We start from the raw sequence: 23502 nt of genomic DNA, 5'->3' as shown, positions 1-23502 counted from the left end.
CAGTCACCATCTGTATTATACATTTGCATTATACATGGCTTCAGTCACCATCATACATTATTCATCTCCTTTAACCATTAAAGAGAAAAAAAATGCATGATCCAGAAGTAAAGACTGTTCACTTTGAAGATGGGAATAAATAAACACCTCCCCTCCTATAAGCCCATGCCAGTACTCCTTTAGGGCTTCCCTGGTGGCTCAGCTGGTAAAGAATCTGCCTGCAATGTGGGAGACCTGGGTTCGATCCCTGGGTTGGGAAGATCCCCTGGAGAAGGGAAAGGCTATCCACTCCAGTATTCTGGCCTGGAGAATTCCATGTACTGTATGGTCCATGGGGTCACAAAGAGTTAGAGATGACCAAGTGACTTTCACTTTCAGTACTCCTTTAAAGGTAAGATTCCTTTCCCAGACACCAAGGCTATACTGACTCCCTGTGTATGTGCTAATCTGTCTCTTGACAATTTGAAGGAATGTTCTCATGTCATGTTTGATGTATGTATTTTGCTCTGACAAAATACAAACTATGCTGAAAGCCATGCTTCTCAGACCAGTTTCTCAGAACTCCTGACAAGCTAAATCCTCCACCATGGTCCTCAGTACAGCTGAAGTAAAACCTTCTTCTACTGCTTATTGTAGGTTGTTTATGGATTTTTTTGCATCCACAATAGTTGTTCATTTTATATTTAACAAAATTTAATAAGTAATGTTTTACAAGAAGGACATGAAAATGGCCCAAATATAAGGGAATACTCAAAGTAAAAAGAAAAAACTCACAACCGCACATCCCAGAAATTAACTACTGTTAACAAATGTTAGTGTGATATTCTGGAGATCTTACTACCTACATGTCTTTTTATCTATATTTAAGTACTTACAAAATGTTTGAAAACAGTATAACATTTTAACAGTATTACTTATTATTAAGTTTAGTATTGGTAGTCCATTCCGGGACTCAGCGTTGTCCTTCTTGAACCTCCCCGGGCCTTTCTCGGACTTCCCCATCAAGAACTCGATTGCTCCCCTTCAGTCTCTCCCCAACCCGACCTCCAACCCGTTAGCCTGGGACTACATTTCCCAGATGCCTCCAGGATGGGTCCAACCCCTACTGGGCGTCTCTGGGGCCCCGCCCAAATCGTTTGGAAAAGCCTTGACTTCCGGCTTCAGGGTTCGACGTTCCAGACCGAGGGCTGCGCTAGGGGGCTGCGCCGGGGACCCCTGGGAATGAAACTTGAACCGAAACTTGAGCACCTCCTTACCCCGACTGTGGGCTATGTGTCCCAGAAGGCTCCACGGGCCACAACCCTTTCTTACCCATCCAAGGCCACCTGTTGCTCCCTCGACCAGTCGGTTCGCCCCTATCCTTGGAGGATGCTCAGGCGCGGCTGGGGGATCGGGACTGGGCTTCGCTGAAGCTTGGAACACGACGCGACTCGGGACGAAAAAGGTTGTGGCTGCCCAGGCCCTGCTTGGATTTTTCCTCCCCTTGACTGCATTTCCCCGAGGGCCCCTCGGTATATGCGGCTTTCGTACGAAGTTGGCTGGACCGTGTGAGTTGGCGGGAGTTCGGATGCAAAGGATTGAGGCATTCGAGGTTGCTTCGCTCACTGGTTTGGGGCGGATTCCATCAGACTGGCGTGAGAGGACCCCAGAGAAGTGAATGGTGAGGGGCCCCGGGGCAGGTCTGGGGTTTGTCAGGAATTTTAAATATGGGTGGCTGTCGGGCATGTCCAAGCAACGTGCCCGCGCTTGAAAAATAAAGCCTGACGGGGAGGGGGTGGCATCCAGGCCGCCTGTCCACACAGGGGTGGGAGGTGTCGGCCGAGCGCCAGCACCGGTGGGTGTGGCTTCAGGCTGGCTCGGGGTCGGATGGCTGAAGGTCAGGAGTGTCGCAGCTGTGTGGCTGCCTGCCTGGGGAAAGCCCGTGAGATGCTCCCTGGAAGTGGTTTGTGCGCCAGACGTCCGGTGCTGGGCAGCCAGTATCTAGTGGGGCTGCGGTGGGTATTCTGTAGAAGCTGGACTCTGTGCGTGGATGTGTGGGTAGGTGTGTGGGTTGGGTGCGCGCGCACCCCCAATATGGCCACATCGCCGACTCTGCCTTTGGGGCTGGAGGTGGGAATGGCGCCCTTTTTGTACATTTTTGGCAGGTGTTGAATGGGGTCCGCGGGTGGGTGGGTCCTGAGCGCCTGCCTCAGTCCCGGATCGCGCTCCTGTTGCACTCTTCGGCCCAAGAACTGAGACAGCTGCAGCCGCTTGCTCTCCAGAGCAGTGAATGGCGTTCTCCTGGGGCCGTTCATGGTGGTGCCGAGGGTTTCTAGGGTGCTTTCCAGGTGGTGCTAGTGATAAAGAACCCACCTGCCAATGCAGGAGATGTAAGAGACGCGGGTTCGGTCCCTGGGTCGGGAAGATCCCCTGTAGGAGGGCATGGCGGGCCACTCCAGTATTCTTGCCTGGAGAAGCCTATGGACAGAGGATCCTGGTGGCTACAGTCCATGGAGTCGGGAAGAGTCGGACACGACTGAAGCGACTTAGCACGCTCGCAGGGGGTTTCTAGAGCTTTGGATTGGGACCCTCCTCCTACTTCCACTTGTCTGGTTTTCACCTTGTGGCCACCAAGGCCCAGTCACGTGCCCCCAGCCTAGAGGACAGAAATGTGGGACTCCAGCAGGTGGATCCAGTTAGGATGTTTCTTTGTATGACAGATCTGGGCTCAATTTGTGTCCGAAAGTACCCAAAGCCAGGCTCTTGTGAAAGAAAGAGGCCACAGTCTAGGAGTCTTTCCCAGGACTCCCATCTGGGCCCCTAAGGTTGTCTGCTCTTCTTTTTGGTGATGAGAGAGGTAGCTGGCCTCTTTGGCTTTGGGCTCCCTCTCAGTGCCTGGGGTGGAGCAGGGATTTGTTCTGCCTTGGCCTCCCCCAGGCTCCAGGAAGGACCTGCAGTCTCATAGTTTCTTAACTATTTTCTATTTTTTTTTTTTCTTCTCTAAGAATCCAGAAGAGGAAAAGAGAAGTGTTGCTGTGCATCAAAAGTCATGGTGGAGGAGGTAAGTTGTTTGCCATTCTCTTCTTGGAAAGGGTGACTTGTTGGTTTTCAGGACACTATCATTTCAGGATTCTATGGGAAGATCCCCTGGAGAAGGGAAAGGCTACCCACTGCAGTATTCTGACCTGGAGAATTCCATGGATTGTATGGTCCATGGAGTCACAAAGAGTCGGACACAACTGAGCGGCTTTCACTTTACTTCACTTCATCCAGGAGATTAATAGTAGTGATTTGGAGAAAGGGGAAGAGAGAAGGAAACCACAGATGGTTAAACCTGGGCTATCTGCTTTGCATGTATTCTCATCTGGAATTTCCATTTCCCTGGATTTTGTTCAGTGTTATAACAATCTTGGGGGCTTCCCTGAAGACTCAATAGTAAAGAATTCACCTGCCAGTGCAGGAGACATGGGTTCAAGCTCTTAAGTCTGGAAGATCCTCTGGAGAAGGAAATGTCAACCCACTCCAGTATTCTTGCCTGGGAAATCCCATGGACAGAGGAGCCTGGTGGGCTGCAGTCCATGGAGTCAGGAAAGAGTCAGACAAGACTGAGTGACTAAACAGCAACAACGTAACAGTCTTGAGAGAATGTGCTTGTGTGATTTGGTAGGGAAGTTGAAGAACAGAATAAGTTACTTAAATCTTACTAATTTCTTTCTTGTAAAAGAAATTTTAGGGGTCCAGGTTCACTGTAACCTGTTTGCTTCCAAATTTCTAACAGCATGGAATGCCTGCCAGCCCCTTTCTGATCTTGATATTTCTCCATTCCCTCCCAAATAGAAATAACCTAATTGCTCTCTTTGTGATGATTAAAGTAATACAATAAGTGAAGTCACTCAGTTGTGTCTGACTCTTTGTGACCCCATGGACTGTAGCCTGTCAGGCTCCTCCATCCATGGGAATGGATTTTTCCAGGCAAGAATAATGGAGTAGGTTGCCTTTTCCTTCTCCAAAAGTAATACAGGTTTCTTGCAAAAATTTCAAAATTTGAGTAAGTTATGAAAGTTTAATGCCCATGGTTCATGGGCTACCATCTAGAGGTAATCATTATTAATATTTTAAAGTTATTTTATCTGCACATATATGTGGGTGTGTAATTTTGTTTTCAGAATGGGATCAAATTACTAATAGAAGCAATTTAACTTATTGGGTGTTCACTTTGAGCCACTTGTAACTTAAAGTTCTTGATATGTTATCTTGTTGGATCCACATAACAACTCTATCAGTCAGGTATGAATGTAAATTCTGTGATTTTTTTTTTTCCCCCTCCACATTTTAACTTCTTTGAAACCAGGGTGGGTTTTTCAGTTCCTGGCAAGTTATAGTTTAATTGGTGACATTGATTTCTTTCCTGGTATATAAAGTAATGGTGGCTTTACAAACAGTGGCATATCAGAGTTGATGAAATTTGGTATTATTCTAAGTTGACAGATGAGAAAATAGATTCTGTTGAGTCAGTTGCTCCAGAATTACAGTTAATAAATGGTACAGTTGGAATTTCTAAATTGTCTACTGATTTCTCTTGCCCATTTATCAGTTTATACATTAAGCATGTTAAGCATACATTAAGCAAAGTTCTTTTCAGAACTACTCTGTCATTTATAGGTTGTTTTAGAAGTATTTTTTCACGGTTAATCTACTTTGTGTGTGTTTTCAAAAAGTGTTTTATTTTCTTTATGTCATGCCAGAAAGTCTTCTCTAATACAAAAATATAAAAGTCACTCATTTTTCTAAAGTACTTTTTATCTAAACAGCTTAAGGTATCTGATTTGAGATATAACTACAGAATATTGACTGTAAAATTCGTGTGTGTGTATGTGCTCAGTCATGTCTGACTCTTTGCGATCCTTTGGACTGTAGCCCATCAGGCTCCTCTGTTCATGGGGTTTTTCAGGCAAGAATACTGGGAGTCAGTAAAATTCCTAGTTGATTTTAAAGAAAGGCATAGTATTTGAGTATGTGAAATTCAGGAGTTTTTCCCCCTCATTGTGTCTGAGTTAGAACTCTTTTTTTTATTCTGTCCAGCTGCTTTTCAGAACTACATATTTCTTTACTCTTGAAATATTTAGGCTAAATATTCTTTCGAAATACTTTTTTTTTTTTTTCACTTGGATAAATCTGTTTCTTCCTTTGTCTTTGACTTCTGAATTCTGTGGAAACTGACTGAGTTTGTCTTCATATTTCCATTCTGGTCAGAACCTTCCTAAGATTCTGAGAAAGGGACCATATCTTCCCCCTCAATTCTCAGCATATTTTGGTGAGGAAGGAATTCCAGCTTCCCTTTGCCCTTCAACCTTTGACTGTCCATTTCTCCCTCTATCTCCTAAGAATTCTTGTTGTCCTTTCTCTGTATTAATGATATTTGCACTGCATAAAAGGGTAGAGACTACCTCCATTTCTGCCATTTCTTAGCTCTCTGACCATGGACTTCCTCAAAACTTCTGTATAATGTAGTCTGCAGGCTCTGGGGAATGTGCCGATAATGGAAATTCACCTGAATGTGCCCTTACACTGGCAACCTGGAGGTCCCCTAACTCCTACTTCCTGGTCTCCCCACATCAGTGAGGTGGCAGAGCCCATTGAATCTGTCTCTTTTCCTGCTCCTTGCTCTCATGCCCTGCAACCCCACCTCACTGTGTGTGCCAGGTGAAACTTTTGTGGGAATGGGTAGTGCATTTACCTAATTGGACTCCCTGAAAGTGTTAGTCACTCAGTTGTTCCGTCTCTTGTTGACCTCATGGACTGTAGCCCGCCAGGCTCCTCTGTCCATAGAATTCTCCAGGCAGAAAAGAATACTGGAGTGGATAGCCATTCCCTTCTCTAGGGGGTTTTCCCCACCCAAGGATTAAACCCATGTCTCCTGTATTGCAGGCATTCTTTACCCCTGAGCCACCAGGAGAACCTTGATTGGACTCCCTAACTCTAGTTTATTCCTCCAAAATGAAATAGTCCAGTTGCATCACTTTCTTTATTCAGTGAATCCCTGTTACTTTCAGGGTAAAACCCCAGCTCTTTCACACTATTGTTTATTTACTATAGTAAATATCTATATTTACTAGAGCACCAGTCCTAGTATTGGCATAGAGTGGTAAGTCAAGATGATGTGTTTAGTCCTGGCAAAGATGACCGTCATCCAAGGCCTTTCTTTTCTGGCCCCTTCGGATTTCTCCAGCATCATGGCTGTCTACTCCTTTCCCAGAGTCCCTCACCAGTTATCCCCATTAACTTATCTGCTCCTCAGACACACAGGATGCAATTTGTCTCCCTCTCTACCTCCAACTTAGCACATTCATTGTTCTTGGAATGCTGCTCAGTCTGTTTCCATTGGTTGGAGTTCTGTTACTTTTCTGGGCCCCAGTGAATCTTTTACATGGTACGTGAAATTTTCCACATACCCCTCAACTTAAGTAAGTCACTGTTAGTTCATTTCAGAGGAATTCTGTTTACAGAACTTCTTTGCTCCCTTACCCTCTTACCTTTGATTTCCCTCATAGTGTTGTGCTCTGCAATGATAAACAGAGCAAACCAAGCTTTTTCTGCTTCCCTAGGTGCAGAGTCCAGCTCAGCGTTCTTGCAAAGGATCAGGAAATCCCTGGCTGCATGTACAAGGGTCAGAAGTGGAAGGGCATCATCTAGAGGGCTGGAGAAATCTAAATTTAAAGCCCAGCAGTGCCACTGCTTACTGCAAACTTGAGTGAATTACTTACTTCACTAACCTAAAGATTCATGGGCCTTTCCTAAAGATTAATACTTGTAAGACACCAGGGACTAAAAGTGCTTAATGCGCAGTAATTGTGCTTGAGACGCAATGAGCACTGCCTATCAGCAGTAAGGCTGAGGGTAGGAATGAAAAGCAGGAAAGCCATGGATGATCTTGGTTGGGGACCAGGATGTACAGACCATGAGGATTCTGAAAATTATGGTTTCATGTAAAGCTATCATTGGAAAAGACCCTGATTGAAGGCAAAAGGAGAAGGGGATGGCAGAGGATGAGATGGTTGGATAGCATTACCGACTCAATGGACATGAATTTGAGCAAACTCCGGGAGATAGTGAAAGACAAGGGAGCCTGGCATGCTGCAGTCCATAGGGTCACAAAGAGTTAGACGTGGCAACTGAACAACCAGAACAACAACAAAAGCCATGGCAACCTTCATCCAGGTAGTTGAGCTTGGCTGAGGCTGCTGAGAACCTGCTGATTCATATTGGTTGTCTGGCTCAGTATTGGTGATTCTGGACAGGGTCTTTGTGGAAAGAGGTTCTAGATTGGGTTCTCAGGGCCCTAGTTCTGGGATACGTGCACAAAGCCAAGGAAGTACTTGAGTCTTAGGCCTGGTGGAGGCTGGAGACCTCTGTTGCGGAATCGGTCCAGGGCTGGGCCTGCCTAAGTGTCCTGTGCTCTGGTGCTGAGGATGTCCTCATGTCTCTAAGATGCTCCTCACCTGAGGAGCTTAGCATCTTCCTGATAGACCAAGGGTCTACCTGGGGCAGATCAGAGCAGGCTTTTCTGGGTTCAGATGAGCTCCTCATGGTGGAAAAGTTATTTCTTCTGAACACATTATGTACAGTTGCATTCCCTGGAGTTCAGGGAAAGCCAAGGTTTGTTACACTCCCTCAGATGGAGAAAGAGAAAGGGACTCTGTGTTTGTGTGTGCATGCACTGGGTTGCCAAAAGCAGGAAGATAGAAACGGGGAGGAGAGAGGAAACTTCATTTTCGGACTCTGAGGTCAGTCTGGTGACTCAGGGCTGTTGTTGCCTCTTCCTCCTTTGCCTTCTTAACTTGTATTTCTCTTGGGTGAACCCAGGATATAAATGATCTGGTTTGTAACCCTAAAAGCCATTGCTTACGTGAATTGATGTTTCTTCCCTTATATCAAGAGCATTTTTTTTTTATTTTGGAAGATTTGAACTGTGGATTTCTTTCTCCTGGAACTGCTTGCTTCCCTGAGCCTCTCTGAAGAACTTCTTCCCCAGTTCTTCCAATTCCAATGAGTGATGCTGCCAAAGGCTGCTGTCCCCTAAGTGTCTTTCTCTTCTCCAACAAATGTTTAACTGTTTATTCAGAAACCATTTAGCATTCCATAAGTGTATATCCTTCTACTGGGAGTACTGATGGAATGGGAAAACCAACCCTTGCTGGAAACTTTGTCCGTCTCTTGTTAGAGCTGTGCTTTGATGAAGTGGGAGTGAGACTCCATGTTGCAGACTTGGGTTTTCCAATGATAGTGGATGCATGCCCAGTCACTCAGTCATGTCTGAATCTTTGTGACCCCATGAGCTGTAGCCCACCAGGCTTCTCTTGCATGGGAGTTTCCCCACAAGAATACTGTAGTGTGTTGCCATTTCTTCTTCCAGGGGTTTCCAATTAGACAAGAAGGTAATTGATACTGATTTTTTGCATTCTCAGTATTTGCTTATATTTTTGGCTCTGAGATTTTTTGGGACAGAGAATATGATAGAGATATGATAGATTCTGTGTATGCAGTTATGTGATAGTCCACACCGAACCTGTGGGTCCATTTTGAACTTGTGTGGTGTTTGCTCATTGTGGGTCCCATCGTGTGAGTCTGGATCTTACTGCATTAGTTCTGGGAATTCTGGAACAAAGAGAGTATAGTTGGGGACAGTTTATTGTAACAGGAACAATTCAACCAGATATATAAATTATTAAGAAGTAATAACCCTTGTAACTGCAGCAGAACTTTAGAGAACTTTTCTAAGCTAGTGCTGCAAAATACAGCACTGAATACATAAGATGGGGTGTTGTACACCCAGTAAAAATCATGTCTATTTGTGGACATGGAGAACAACTAGATTAAATATTCTGGTATATTTATGAGCCTGAGCTTTTAAGAAATTATTAGATCACATAAGCTATGTTCAAATCCTATTTTCAGAGAGAGAGGTTTTTAAAGATACCTTTGAATGATTCAGACTTTTATTTTATTTTATTTTATTATTTTGATTCAGACTTTTAAACAGATTTCTTAAGTGGGTAAATGCAAAGAGATGGTCACAGCGTTGTGTGCTGAGCATAGCATGTGTTATCTACTTGCATGTGCAGTTTTATTTAATTGGGAAACACTGATTATCTAGACTTTGTTTATTCCCAGACCTGGCTGGATAATGAAAAAGAATAATGCCAAGGAGGTTTTATCTGTAGTTGCAGGCATGTTTAAGAATGATTTGAATGATACAGGTACTGTAACCAATATTTTATAATAATTATAAATGGAAAATAATCTTTAAAAATGGTGAATCACCATGTTATATACCTGAAACATACAGTATTATACATCAACTATACCTCAGTTTTTTTCTAACAAATGGTGTGTACACCAAGAATGTGTCCTGTGATCACCCTTGTTTCCACACTGAACTGTCCATGTTTTTTTTTTTTTCTAGTTAAAAGTATAGTCAGTTTACAATGTTGTTAGTTTCAGGTGTACAGCAAAGTTATTCAGTTACACATATACATATATTTTCAGATTCTTTTCCTTAAAAGTTTTTACAAAATGTTGTGTATAGTTCCCTGTGCTATCCTTAATGGTTATATTTTATATATAGTAGTAGTGTGTATGCATGTTAGTAGCTCAGTTGTGTCCAACTCTTTGCGACCCCATGGACTGTAGCTCATCAGGATCCTCTGTCCATGGAATTCTCCAGGCAAGAATAATGGAGTGGGTTGCCATTCCCTTTTCCAGGAGATCTTCCCAACCCAGGGATTGAACCCAGGTCTCCCTCACTGCAGGCAGATTCTTTACCCGCTGAGCCACCAGGGAAGCCCTATATAGTAGTATATATATGTTAATCCCAAACTTCTAATTATCCCTCCTCCCACCTTTCCCCGTTGGTAAGCATAAGTTTGTTTTCTATGTCTGTGGGTCTATTTCTGTTTTGTATATAAGTTCATTTGTATAATTTTTTTTTTTTTAGATTCCACATATAAGCAATAACATGTTATTTGTCATTCTCTGTCTGGCTTATTTCACTTGGTATGATAATCTCTAGGTTCATCCATGTTGGATGGATGTCCAAAACATGCAAATGGCATTGTTTCATTCCTTTTTATGGCTGAGTGTTATTCCATTGTATAAATACACCACATCTTCTTTATCCATTCATCTGTTGATGGACATTGTCAGTAGTGCTGCAGTGAATATCGTGGTGTATGTATCTTGTTGAATTATGGTTTTCTCCAAACATATACTCAGGAGTGGGATTGCAGGATCATATGGTAGCTCTGTTTTTAGTTTTTTAAGGAACCTCCAAACTGTTTTCCATAGTGGCTGTACCAATTTACATTCCTACCAACAGTGTAGGAGGGTTCCTTTTTCTCCACACCCTCTCCAGCATTTTTTATTAATAGACTTTTTAATGATGGCCATTCTTACTAATGTGAGGTGATACCTCAGTGTAGTTTTGATTTGCATTTCTCTAATAATTAACGATGTTGAAGCATCTTTTCATGTGCTTTTTGCGCATCTGTATGTCTTCTTTGAAGAAATGTCTGTTTAGGTCTTTTGTCCATTTTTTGATTAGGCTGTTTATTTTTTATATGGAGCTGTTGACTTATACATTTTGAAAGGTCCAGTTCAGTTCAGTTCAATCGCTCAGTCATGTCCAACTCTTTGCCACCCCATGAATTGCAGCACGTCAGGTCTCCTTGTCCATCACCAACTCCCGGAGTTTATTCAAACTCATGTCCATCGAGCTGGTGACGCCATCCAGCCATCTCATCCTCTGTCGTCCCCTTCTCCTCCTGCCCCCAATCCCTCCCAGTATTAGGGTCTTTTCCAGTGAGTCAACTCTTCTCATGAGGTGGCCAAAGATAATCATGATGGTGTGATCACTCACCTAGAGCCAGACATCCTGGAGTGTGAAGTCAAGTGGGCCTTAGAAAGCATCACTATGAACAAAGCTAGTGGAGGTGATGGAATTCCAGTTGAGCTATTTCAAATCCTGAAAGATGATGCTGTGAAAGTGCTGCACTCAATATGCCAGCAAATTTGGAAAACTCAGCAGTGGCCACAGGACTGGAAAAGGTCAGTTTTCATTCCAATCCCAAAGAAAGGCAATCCCAAAGAATGCTCAAACTACCGCACAATTGCACTCATCTGACACACTGGTAAAATAATGCTCAAAATTCTCCAAGCCAGGCTTCAGCAACATGTGAACTGTGAACTTCCAGATGTTCAAGCTGGTTTTAGAAAAGGCAGAGGAACCAGAGATCAAATTGCCAATATCTGCTGGATCATCAAAAAAGCAAGAGAGTTCCAGAAAAACATCTATTTCTGAAAGGTCCAGTATGTCCTTTTTTTTCCAAACAATGTTTTCCTATTGAATTGCTCTCTTAATTTTCTTATAAAGATTTTGGCCCATTAATTTCTGTGTATTTTTATCTTTGGTTTCAGGATTTCAAGTTCAAAGACGTGGTCATTTACTTCTCTCAGAAAGAGTGGGAATGCTTGCACTCTGCTCAGAAGCATTTGTACCAAGATGTGATGCTGGAGAATTATAACAACCTGATCTCACTGGGTAAGTTGATTTGTCCTCCAAAATTCAGAATTGGTCTTAAATTTTTATATTTATTATAATAATTTCTTATGAAGTGAAGTAGTGAAAGTCAGTTAGTTATGTCTGACTCTTTGTGACCCCATGGACTATACATCCATGGAATTCTCCAGGCCAGAATACTGGAGCGGGTAGCCTTTCCCTTCTCCAGGGGATCTTCCCAACCCAGGAATCGAACCCAGGTCGCCCACATTGCAGGCAGATTCTTTACCAGCTGAGCCACAAGGGAATCCCAGTTTCTTGTGAGTCCTTCCTAAGTGCTTGGCTGAATTAACGATTCTTCCTAAGTGCTTACCAAAGAATGCTTTGTCCCTTGTGAAGTTAGAAATTGGCTGCTCCTATATAGATTATCATGTGTAAAACGGGTAACTAGTGGAAAGCTGGTGTATAACACAGGGACCTCAGCCTGGTGCTCTGTGACAACCTAGTGGGGTTGTCAGTATGGGGAGAGCTATGTCACCTATGGGGAGAGCAGAGAGGCTCAAGAGAGAGGGAATATATGTATGTAATTATGACTGATTCACATTGTTGTACAGCAAAAAACAACACAATGTTGTAAAGCAATTATCATCCAATTAAAAATACATTAATAAAATAATTAATGCATGCAGCCTAGGAAAAACAAATTTAAAAAATAAATATTCAGGACCTGAAATAAAAAAGAAAAAGAAATCAGCAGCTCCATTGAACTTTATCTTCTTCCCCCTTTCCTCTTACCCTTAATTTTCTTACTCCTCTTTCGTGATGCTGATTTTAATTCTGGGACACCCGCAACATAACTTGATCCTTTTTTTCTTTCTTGAGTAGGATTCGCCAATTTTAAGCCAGATGTGATTTCTTTATTGGAGCAGGGGAAGGAGCCCTGGATGGTTAAGGGCAAGGAGACAGAAGAGTGGTGCCCAGGTGAGTAATAGAGACTCACATGGGAAATGCCGTGGCAGGTGTTACTCTCCTGGCCTGTGAGAAGACAGGCAGCATGTCTGAGATGTTGTTAGGAAAGCTCCCCAAGAAGCCTAAGATCTGGAGAAGAGAGTAAGGATGTTTCACATAAGTCTTCCAATTGTTATTCCAGTTACCACTTTCTTGCTACTCTTCCTCATATTCCCTCTGATTTCAGGAAGGAAGTGCCTTTCTGCTTTCCTCCGTTCTTCCTTTCCATGAGAGAACCATCTTCACCACATTTTGGGTCCAATTTTGTTCTGATTTTTTTTTTTTAATAATTTTTATTTATTTTTATTCCTGACTGTATTGGGTCTTCATTGCTGCATGGGCTTTCTCTAGTTGTGGCAAGCTGGGCTTCAGTTAAGCCTACCCTCTCATTGTGGTGTGTGGGCTTCTCATTGCAGTGGCTTCTCTTGCTGTGGAACACCAGCTCTAGGGCACTCAGGCTTCAGTAGTTGCTGCATGTGGGCTCAGAAGTTGTGGCGCACGGGCTCAGTCACTCCTTGGCATGTGGGATTTTCCCAGACCAGTAGGTGGATTCCTTGCCACTGAGCCTCCAGGGAAGCCTTGCAAGAAATTATACCAGTAGATAAACTGATGAACAAATACGTAATTATAAAATTGAGAAAAAGATTATGAGGGCAAAGAAAAGGATATAGGATAGAAAATTAAGATGTTTAGAATGAGAGAAGCTGGCCATGGCAGATATCCTGGAACAGAGAACATGCAAAGAAGCCAAAACATTTCCTGAAAGATGAGAATGTAATTGACATGATATGCAAGTTGAATGGTGGCCAGTATAGTGAACTCATGGTAAGTGAAGGTGACAGTACCTCAAAATTAAGTTGAAGAGGGAAGAAGGGACCAGATGCTGCAGAATTTTGCAGGTCTGATAGTGAATTTTGTATTTTAGGTGCAGAGGGAAGGCACTGCATTTAAACAGTGAGTCCCACATTTTGAGTTGCCTCAGAAATCAGTGAGGGAGATAGAAAAACATACCAATGGCCATACATTCGGCAGACAACTATTATTTACTTTGTGCAGGTACAGTGAAGGGTGGACAGACAGTATAGAAGTAAACAAGTTAAAATATAATCTATTGGTTTACAGGTGAAGTATACTGATGTCTGCAAGGTGACTTGATGTTTGGAGGGGTAGGTAGATGTATAATAAGGCAAGTAGATCCAAACATTTATTGTAGAATCTAGGTGATGAGATTATGGGAGTCCACTGTCTAGTTCTTTTCATTCTTCTGTGTTATGAAAACTTTAAAGCATAATGTTGGGGGAAAAGAGAAAATGACATGTGATAAGTACACTGCAAAAAAGTACAGTAAGTAGATTGATGAAGGTCCTGTTTTGTAAAGAGTGGTCTCTTAAGTTGACATCTAAATAGAGGTCAGAATGAAGTAATTGAAAGAGCCATGTTGATATCTTAGGGAAGATATTTGTAGGCAGAGATTCTGAACGAAGGGTGTGCTTGGCAAATGTGAACATCTAGTTGGTCAGGGAGCTAGAATAGAGTCAGCTCATGGGAGGGGATAAGGCAGTGAGGTCAGAAAGAGGTAGTGTAGGACAAGTTCTGGAAAGGCCATGTGGATCACTGAGGGATTTTGACTTTTACTCTGGGTGAGAAGAAAATCCAGTGGAGGATTTTGAGCAGAAGAATGACATGATCGAACTTATTTTAATAAGAGCACTCTGGCTACTGTGTTGGGGATGGGATATCAGGAGGAAATAGGGAGATACTCTGCTAGGATAATGTTTTGTTAATCTTGGTGAGGGATGGCTCTGGACAAGGTGATTACTGCTAGAGATACTAGTAGAAGTAATCAAAACCTGGGGCTAGAGATGAAAGGACTTGGTGTTAGATAATGTCCTACTCCTTTAGATTCTCATTTAGTTGGTTGGTTCTTGGACATTACATATTTTTTAAAAAATATTTATAATTTATTTGGCTACACTGGATCTTAGTTGTGGCACATAAGATCTTCAATCTTTAGTTACCAACTGCTGGATGTGGCATGTGGGATCTAGTTCCCCAACAAGGGATCTAACCCAGACCCCCTGGGTTGGGAGTGCTGAGTCTTAACTGTTGGACCACCTGGGAGGTCCCGGACATTGTATTTTTAACAAGTTCCCCAGCTGATTCTCACCAGAAGTGAAAAGTCACTTCCTTGGGACTTCCCTGGTGGTGTAGTGACTAAGACTCCGGTGCTTCCAGTGCAGGGGGCCTGGGTTCAATCACTGGTCAGGGAACTAGACCCCACATGCCGCAACGAAAGAGTTCACATGCTACTACTAAGACCTGGCACAGCCAAATAAATATTTTAAAAATCACTTCCTTCATAAGCTGCCCTCACTTTCTCTATTCTTATTTCCCTCCCAACCTTTTTTTTTTTTTTTTTTTTCCAAATTGTAACGCAGTGTTAAGAGCAATTTAAACTATTCACTATTTTTAGTTTGTTGTTTCTACCTTGGAACTTTTCTTTCTCCTACAACATGAAAATACTCTTTTCTTTGTTATCTTACAGACTGGGAATCTAGAAGAGAAGCCAAGACTTTATCTTTAAAGGAGGAAAGTTATGAAATTCAGTCATTGCAACCAGAGATAACAAAGAGACTTATAAGCTCTAATCTTGAGTGTCCTAGAGTCAGAAATACCAGAGAAGTCAGATGTCACTTGGAGAGGCTACCAGAAGAACATTTCAGACAAGCCATAATAACCACTGAAGAAAGATCCACTTCCATTCAGCACACAGATCCTAGAGCACCTCAGACAGCTCCTACTGGAACAAAATCCTGTGAATCCAAGGAATGTAAGACTTCCAGATTGCAACCACACCAGAGTCAATATGAAAGAAATCATAATAAGGAGAAAGGCTCTAAATGTGGAGAATGTGAGAAAGCCTTTAATAGTAGGTCAGACTTGATAAAGCATCAGAGAATTAATGAAAGCCAAAAAAGTAATGAAAATAAGGAAGGTGACTTTATTCATGACTCTCAGATTACAAAATCTCAGAGCATTAATACTGCTGAGAAACCTCATAAATGTAAGGAATGTGGGAAAGCCTTTCATTCTACCTCATAACTTAGTAAACACCAAAAGATTCACATAGGTGAGAAACCCTTTAAGTGTACGGAATGTGGAAAGGCCTTTCCATCTACCTCGCAGCTGAATTTACATCAGAAGATTCATACTGATGAGAAATACTATGAATGTAAGGAGTGTGGGAAAGCCTTTACCCGTCCCTCACACCTTCTTCGACATCAGAGAATCCATACTGGTGAGAAACCCCATAAGTGTAAGGACTGTGGGAAAGCTTTTCACTATGACACACAACTTAGTCTTCATCAGATAATTCATACTGGTGAGAGACGCTATGAATGTAAGGAATGTGGGAAGGTGTACAGTTGTGCCTCACAACTGAACCTACATCAAAGAGTTCATACCGGCGAGAAACCTCATAAATGTAGGGAATGTGGGAAAGGTTTTATCTCCGATTCACATCTTGTCCAACATCAGAGTGTTCATACAGGGGAGAAACCATACAACTGTAAGCAATGTGGGAAAGCCTTTCACCGTGGCCCAGAACTTACCAGACATCAAAGAGCTCCCACAGGTGAGAAACCTTATAAATGCAAGGAATGTGAAATGGCCTTTACTTGTAGCACAGAACTTATCCGGCATCAAAAAATTCACACTGGTGAGAGACCCCATAAATGTAAGGAATGTGGGAAGGCTTTTATTCGACGATCAGAACTTCTTCATCACGAGAGAAATCATAGTGGTGAAAAACCCTATGAGTGTAAGGAATGTGGGAAGGCCTTTGGCCGTGGCTCAGAGCTTAGTCAACACCAGAAAACTCATACTGGTGAGAAACCCTATGAATGTGAGCAATGTGGAAAGGCCTTTATTCGTGGCTCACAACTTAGTCAACATCAAAGAATTCATGCAGGACAGAGGAGTGAGTGAAGATGTGGGAAACCTCAAAATTTGACATCTGGGAAAAGGAAATGGCAACCCACTCCAGTATTCTTGCCTGGAAAATTCCACGGACAGAAGAGCCTGGTGGGCTGCAGTCCATGGTGTCACATGACCAGAGCACGCATGCATGAGGGGTTGGAGAGAGATGGGTTGGTAGCAATAAACAGGTAGAACTAAAAAAAATTGACATCCGAAAATTTGTGCTAGTAAAACACAAAAGCCTATGTAATTATCAGGAATGTGGGAAAGCATTTAAGGACAACAGGTTAATATCACACTTCATACTGTGGATACGAGGCCTTTAATTAAGGGCCAGAATTTGACATGTGTTACTGATGAGAAATCTTATAAATGTTAGGAATTGGGAGGGGTGTATCTGTATTTCAAAATTTATTAGACATCAGAGTTCGGTTGGTGAAAAAGTAAAAAACTCCGTGAAGATAAGCCAAGTGGGCAATCTTAGAGAGGTAGTGAAACTGTTAAGAGACAGAAATCATTCTAACTTTTCTGAACATGAAGAGTCATTAGCCTTTATGGGAAATTAAGTGTCACAATACAAATATCATAGATGAAACATCTATCTGCTAAAATTAACCTGAACTGAATCAGAGTGGGAAAGGATTTAACATTTAGTGTTTACTTCACCATTATTGCTCATTTCTTATAGGGCTAATTACTTAACCAATTAGTAATATTAGCATCATATTTCTTAGTATTGTGTACACTGTATCCCTTATCTGAATCATATTGAAAGTGTGCTAAATGAGAGCTGCATTATATTCTTAACTTTTTTGTTTTCCTAGTTTTATATTAGAAATCGTGTAAGAGGAAGGCCTTACAGTGTACAGTGACTATATGAACATCTTACATCATCTTTCTTTCTAGAATGTTAGTTCCTTCTGGAGAAAAATTTTAAAACTGAAGCTTTTCATAGATTGCGTTTTTCCCCACCAGGAGATTCATAGTGTAAGGAACTCCAATATAATAAAAGTGGGCTACTGTAATGTCAGAGAAGATTTAGATGATTCTTTAAGACCTTCCAAAAAACAGGAGACATATGCCATTATCTCTGACCTCTCTTCTAGTGAATTAGAAAATAAAGCCTCAGACAAAATCCATTTCTCTACACGGAAATTTAAGATACCTGTATAAGTTTTACATTTAAAAGGAAGTCAAATTATCATTCAGCAAATGGATGACAAAGAGACAACTTCATGTTAAAATTTGTAGGATGCAACCAAAGCTCAGGGAATTTAACTTCTTTCAATGTATGTATAGAATATGGGGACAATTAAAAGCCAGGATTCATTCTCACTTTATTATCAATACTTAGTCCACTGCCAGTTCCTAAGAGGTTCTCAATAAGTGTTTGTTGACCAGAGGAATGAGCGAGTGAAACAAGCATCCAGCTGTAGTCTGTTGAGGTGCTCTAGCAAAATAAGTGCAAAATCCAAAAGACACCTTGAAAACTTTTTGAAGTGAAAGAGATTGTACTCTGAACAGAAAAAATTCAAGCATCATAAGTGAGAAAGTATGTGTAACTGCAGAAATGAAGGAGGTCAAAGGGACTTCACCTGGTGGTCCAATGGTTGAGACTTCGCCTTCCAACACAGAGGGTGCCAGTTCAATCCCTGGTTGGTGAGCTAAGATCCCACATGCCTCATGGTCAAAAAACCAAAACATAAAACAGAAGCAGTATTGTAACAAATTTAATAGACTTAAAATGGTTCATATCAAAAAAGCAATTAAAGAGATCAAGAAATAAGGCAGTATTTTGGCAGACATTGTTGGTTGCCTATCCACTGGTATTAACCAGTCTCCCTTTTCTAGATGCCTGCTGCCCACCTAAATCTAAATGCCAGATGCTTGCCCTCCTAATCGCTTTGCAATTGAGCATATGTGTAATGGGCTTCCCAGGTGGTGCTAGTGGTAAAGAACCCGCCTGAAGACCCCCTGGGGTAGGGCATGGCAACCCACTCCAGTATTCTTGCCTGGAGAATCCCATGGACAGAAGAGCCTGGCAGGCTCCATGGGGTCACAAAGAGTCAGACAGGACTGAAGTGACTTAGCACAGTACAGTCCACATACGTGTAGCAGTGCTGACCACCGAAGGTCTAAGCAAAAGACTGCAAGTGAGCTTCAGTTAAATATTCTTTACGTAACAAAATAGGCGGAAATGGTGTTCCCTTATACAGGACACATCTCTGTGATATCTGGGATTGTGGCTGGTTTATAACCAGAGAATGTGAGAAGCTGAGATTGGCACAGGTGATAGAATTGATTGTGTGTTTGACACTGTAGAGCTGATGAAACTATTCAGAACTGCTCTGTGCTTGGTTGTATGTGAAATAAATTCCATGCCTCTCTGTTTAACATTTATATTCAACTTTATATATCTGAGTACTGGGGAAAGTGTTTTCACATATAGTATATATACATACACGTTTATTCAACTTTAATTAGTAAAAGAAAATGTTTCAGTTCAGTCGCTCACTCAGTCGTGTCCAACTCTTTGAGACCCAATGGACTGCAGCACACCAGGCTTCCCTGTCCATCACCAACTCCCACAGCTTGCTCAAACTCGTCCATCGAGTTGGTGATGCCATCCAACCTCTGTCATCTCATCCTCTGTCATTCCCTTCTCCTGCCTTCAATCTTTCCCAGCATCAAGGTCTTTTCCAATGAGTCAGTTCTCTGCATCAGGTGGCCAAAGTATTGGAGCTTCAGCATCAGTCCTTCCAAGGAGTATTCAGGACTGATTTCAGACCTGTCTCAGATATTCAAATATTCAGAATGCTTCAGATAAACGTTCAGAAAATGTTTACATTTAGTTTTTTATATGTGAAATTATGGAAAAAGCATTATTTTCCTAAGTATTTTCTTAAACATAAATGTGTATATGTATACAACTTTGATAAGATGTAGGAAATGTTTGTTTATATTCATCATATTACAGTGTATGCATATATTCAGTTTTTTTAATAGTATGTCTGAAATCCAGGAAAAGTAGTATTTTCCTGAATATAGTAAGACCCAAGAAAAAAACTGATGAAAGTGCTATGGCATGTTATTCCTCTAGTACTAGATTAACTTACAGATAAAATCTAACTCTTCAAGATTTTATAAAGAGTATCAGCTATGAGGCTAGCATAACCCCTGTACCAAATTTGGAAAAGGACAGCATACAGGTCCAGTCAGCCACAAAAATAATCCACTGTACTCATGGTATATGAATGTTCCAATTAAAATAGCAAGTCAAATCTAGCAGCCCATTAAAACAAGGTTTTTTTTTTTTTAATCTGAAATAAAATGGTTCATGACTTGATCTGTCAGATTGTAGGAACTGGCACATTGAAAACTAGACACTAACTTATCCACCAAAAATAGTAAACTGTTAACAGCATATGACACTCAATTGCTATGAGATTGTCCATTAATTGTGCATGTGTAGACATTTACAGCATTTGGAATAATCACCATCCATCAGATTCCACCTTTGCCCATGCTTCAGAAATACATACTTTAATGCACACATGTATTATGTGACAAATTAAATCAGTCATAGCTAAACCAGTCAACCTGTAGGAGGACAATGTTCAACAAAAATTCAGGCATTTTTTAAAAGAGGGAAATGATTACTAAATTTTATCTATACTTCCTCTAGAATTTCTGACATTTTTTGAGTTATAATAAAAGTTGTAATGAATGTTAAGAAATGATTCTGTGTAGACTGGTGGTTGCCCAGCGGGAGAGGGGTGAGAGTGTGTTGGATTGGGAGTTTGGGATTAGTGGATGCAAACTGGTATATACAGAATGGGTAAACAAGGTCCTACTGTGTAGCACAGGATATTCAATATCCCGTGATAAACCATAATGGAAAAGAATGTGAAAAAGTATGACTCACTGCTGTACAGAGGTAATAAACATTGTAAATCAACTTATACCTCAATAAAAAAAAATAATTCTGATATTTTGCTCATAGCTCAGATGGTAAAGAATCTGCCTGCAAGGTGGGAGTCCTGGGTTTGATCTCTGGGTTGGGAAGATCCCCTGGAGAAAGGAATGGCTACCCACTCCAGTATTCTTGCCTGGAGTGTTCCATGGACAGAGGAGCCTGGCAGGCTCCTGCCAGTCCATGGGGTCGCAAAGAATCAGACATGACTGAGCAACTAACACTTTCACGTTTTTTCTGTGATAACAACAGCAGCTAGAGTCTCAAGAGTCCACGAGGCACGCAAACTTTGTAGCCAGATGCTTATAGGGTCAATTTTTCATGGAAGTCCAGAGGTGGATGCTGACGGCATCTGGCTGAAGTCCAGGGGTGGATGCTGACAGCATCTGGCTGTAGATCCAGCAGTCATATTTACTTCACAGTGAGGTCACCATTGTTGCCCAGTCCACAAACACCCTCCCCTCAGACTAGGGATAAAGTGTAAGGCATTTAACAGGCACCACCCAGGGAAGATTACGACCATTAAGCAAAATCCAGCAGAAAGAACATTGTTTGTGGGGTACCACCACCCCTGCCTGTGGTTTTGTCCGGCCTTGCATTACCATTCCACCAGTCCACCCTCAGCCCCATTGCCAGTGCCCAATACAGGCTGTGTGCCAACCAATCACAAGGTTAAAAAGATGATGCAGTCTCCAGTAAGACAGTGCATTCTCCTGTCAGTGCAACCTGAATTCAACTGTGCTTACCAAAAGCCAGTAGAAACTATTGATCAGGATACTAACTCACTTCTGCCCTTACCACTGGATCTACTTCCGGGGGAACATGTTATACAGTGGCCCTGGGACTGGCAAGTAAGTCCTGGGTGGTTAGGGTTTGCCATCTTGTGGGAGATAGAATTAGAAAGGAACTGAATGGGACTTCCCTGGTGATCCACTGGCTGAGACTCCATGCTCCCAATGCCAGGGTTCAATCCCTGGGCCAATAGGAGACAGTTACGGCGTATGGGATTTAGTTCCCTGACCAGGGATTGAACTTGGGCCCCCTGCATTGAGAGCCCGGAGTCTTAGCCACTGGACCACCCGAGAAGCCCCTCAATTTTTTAATTCCTTCTATGAATGGAAAAAATAATCACTCAGGCTAGTTTATCCCCTTATCTGAGTACAGGGAATCTTGCTTTCTTATGCAAATTATGACTTCTTATGCAAATTATGACTTCTTATGCAAACTATGCTAGAGCCTGGTGAATTAATCAGAGGCTCTTTAAGGAGTTCTTTCCAAATGCAGCCACATGGAAATGTTACATTAAGGAAAATAGTGGATTTTGAAAAAGAATAAAGGACTGATTTGTGCAGCCTAACTCTAAAGAAAATCAACCCTGAATATTCAGTGGAAGGACTGATGCTGAAACTCCAATACACTGGCCACCTGCTTCGAAGAGCAGACTCATTGGAAAAGACCCTGATGCTGGGAAAGATTGAAGGCAAAAGGAGAAGGGGGTGGCAGAGGATGAGAAGGTTACATAGAATTACCAACTCAATGAACAAGAGCTTGAGCAAACTCTGGAAGATACTGAAGGACAGGGAAGCCTGGCAAGCTACAATCCATGGGGTTACAAAGAGTCAGACAGGACTTAGTCACTGAACAACAACAAAATATCCTGTTAATGGCAGATGTATCAGCAAAGCTGAGAATTAACTATATCCTGTTTTCATTGATTGAAAAAATTGTTACAGATGAAAAAAAAAAAAAAACTGTTACAGATGATCTTAAGGCTCTGTTTAAATAAATAAATGTTCCCTGGTGGCTCAGATGGTAAAGAATCCTCTTGCAACGCGGAACACCTGGGTTGTTTGACCCCTGGGTTGGGAAGATCCCCTGGAGAACAGAATGGCTACCCACTCTACTATTCAGGCCTGGAGAATTCCATGGACAGAGGAGCCTGGTGGGCTACAGTCCATGGGGGTCGCAAAGAGTCAGATACAACTGAGTGACTTTGACTTCACGACTTCCTTAGTGTTGCAATCAACTTAGCTTCTGATCAGTTGAAAAACTGAACCCTAAAAAAATATTTTTATTGTTAAGATTCATATACTCAAAGTGTACAGGTGTCCTCCAGCCAAACACCACTAGGAACATTCCTGTAAAATAACAAGTTAGGTTTACTGTTTTCGTTGCAGCAAAGAACACACACCATTGGGAACCATGGGGATGTGTCCACGAGAAGGTGCTAGAAGGCTTGTTCTTGTGTTTATTGATTTAAAAAAGGTTTAAGGAAGTGAGGCTTTGTTCTGGATTGGAAGTAGTCAGGAATTAGTATTCTTTTTCATATTCTTTTCTATTGTGGTTTACTACAGGATATTGAATAAAGTTCCCTGTGCTATACAATAGGACCTTCTTGTTTATGACTACATATATTAATAAATCTTATCTCTGGGGGAGCAGAATAAAGCAAGGTTAAAATTACAATTGGTAAAGAAATAGCAGTCATTCCTATTATCCAGGAGCATGTTTGGCATTTTGCAGTTTGAAAAATGTTCCTGTTTTATCTGTGTTTCAGTATTATTACAGAATGATCTTGTTTTTGTCTTGACCCATTGGAGTCACAGAGTTGCCTATCTGCTGTTGCTAAGTTGCTTCAGTTGTGTCTGACTCCTTGCAACCCTATGGACTGTAGCCTGCCAGGCTCCTCTGTCCGCGGGATTCTCCAGGCAAGAATACTGAAGTGAAGTGGGTTGTCATGTCCTTCTCCAGGGGGTCTTCCCAACCCAGGGATTGAACCCAGGTCTCCCACATTGTAGGCGGGTTCTTTACCATCTGAGCCACTTAGGGAAGTGAGATCACTGAAAGTCACCAGGAAAACACCAAGATGTAACTGAAGGGACCTGAGCAGCTCCAGCACATCAGGGGCTGCTTGTCTGTTTCTATGCTACATAAAGGCATAAATCTTAAGTGTACAGCTTGATGTCATTTTATCTACTGAGAAATATAAATAAATAACATATTGGGGAAA

At 41.9% G+C, this 23502-nt stretch overlaps 1 protein-coding gene across 1 annotated transcript; it reads left to right on the top strand.

The window, feature by feature from the left end:
- The first annotated feature begins 1132 nt into the window (after window positions 1-1132).
- Window positions 1133-22474, top strand: LOC133054285 (zinc finger protein 568-like). Its single transcript, XM_061139154.1, is given in 7 exon segments — window positions 1133-1444; window positions 2985-3040; window positions 6585-11082; window positions 11197-11338; window positions 11452-11575; window positions 12419-12514; window positions 15087-22474. Coding segments are annotated over 3 exon segments (1572 nt in total). The 5' UTR covers window positions 1133-1444; window positions 2985-3040; window positions 6585-11082; window positions 11197-11338; window positions 11452-11541; the 3' UTR covers window positions 16529-22474.
- The last annotated feature ends 1028 nt before the right edge of the window (window positions 22475-23502 follow it).

The sequence above is a fragment of the Dama dama genome, chromosome 4 (genome assembly GCF_033118175.1).
Source record: "Dama dama isolate Ldn47 chromosome 4, ASM3311817v1, whole genome shotgun sequence".
Lineage (NCBI taxonomy): Eukaryota > Metazoa > Chordata > Mammalia > Artiodactyla > Cervidae > Dama > Dama dama.
Note: the sequence above shows the minus strand (reverse complement) of the source record. Positions and strands in the feature narration are given on the sequence as shown.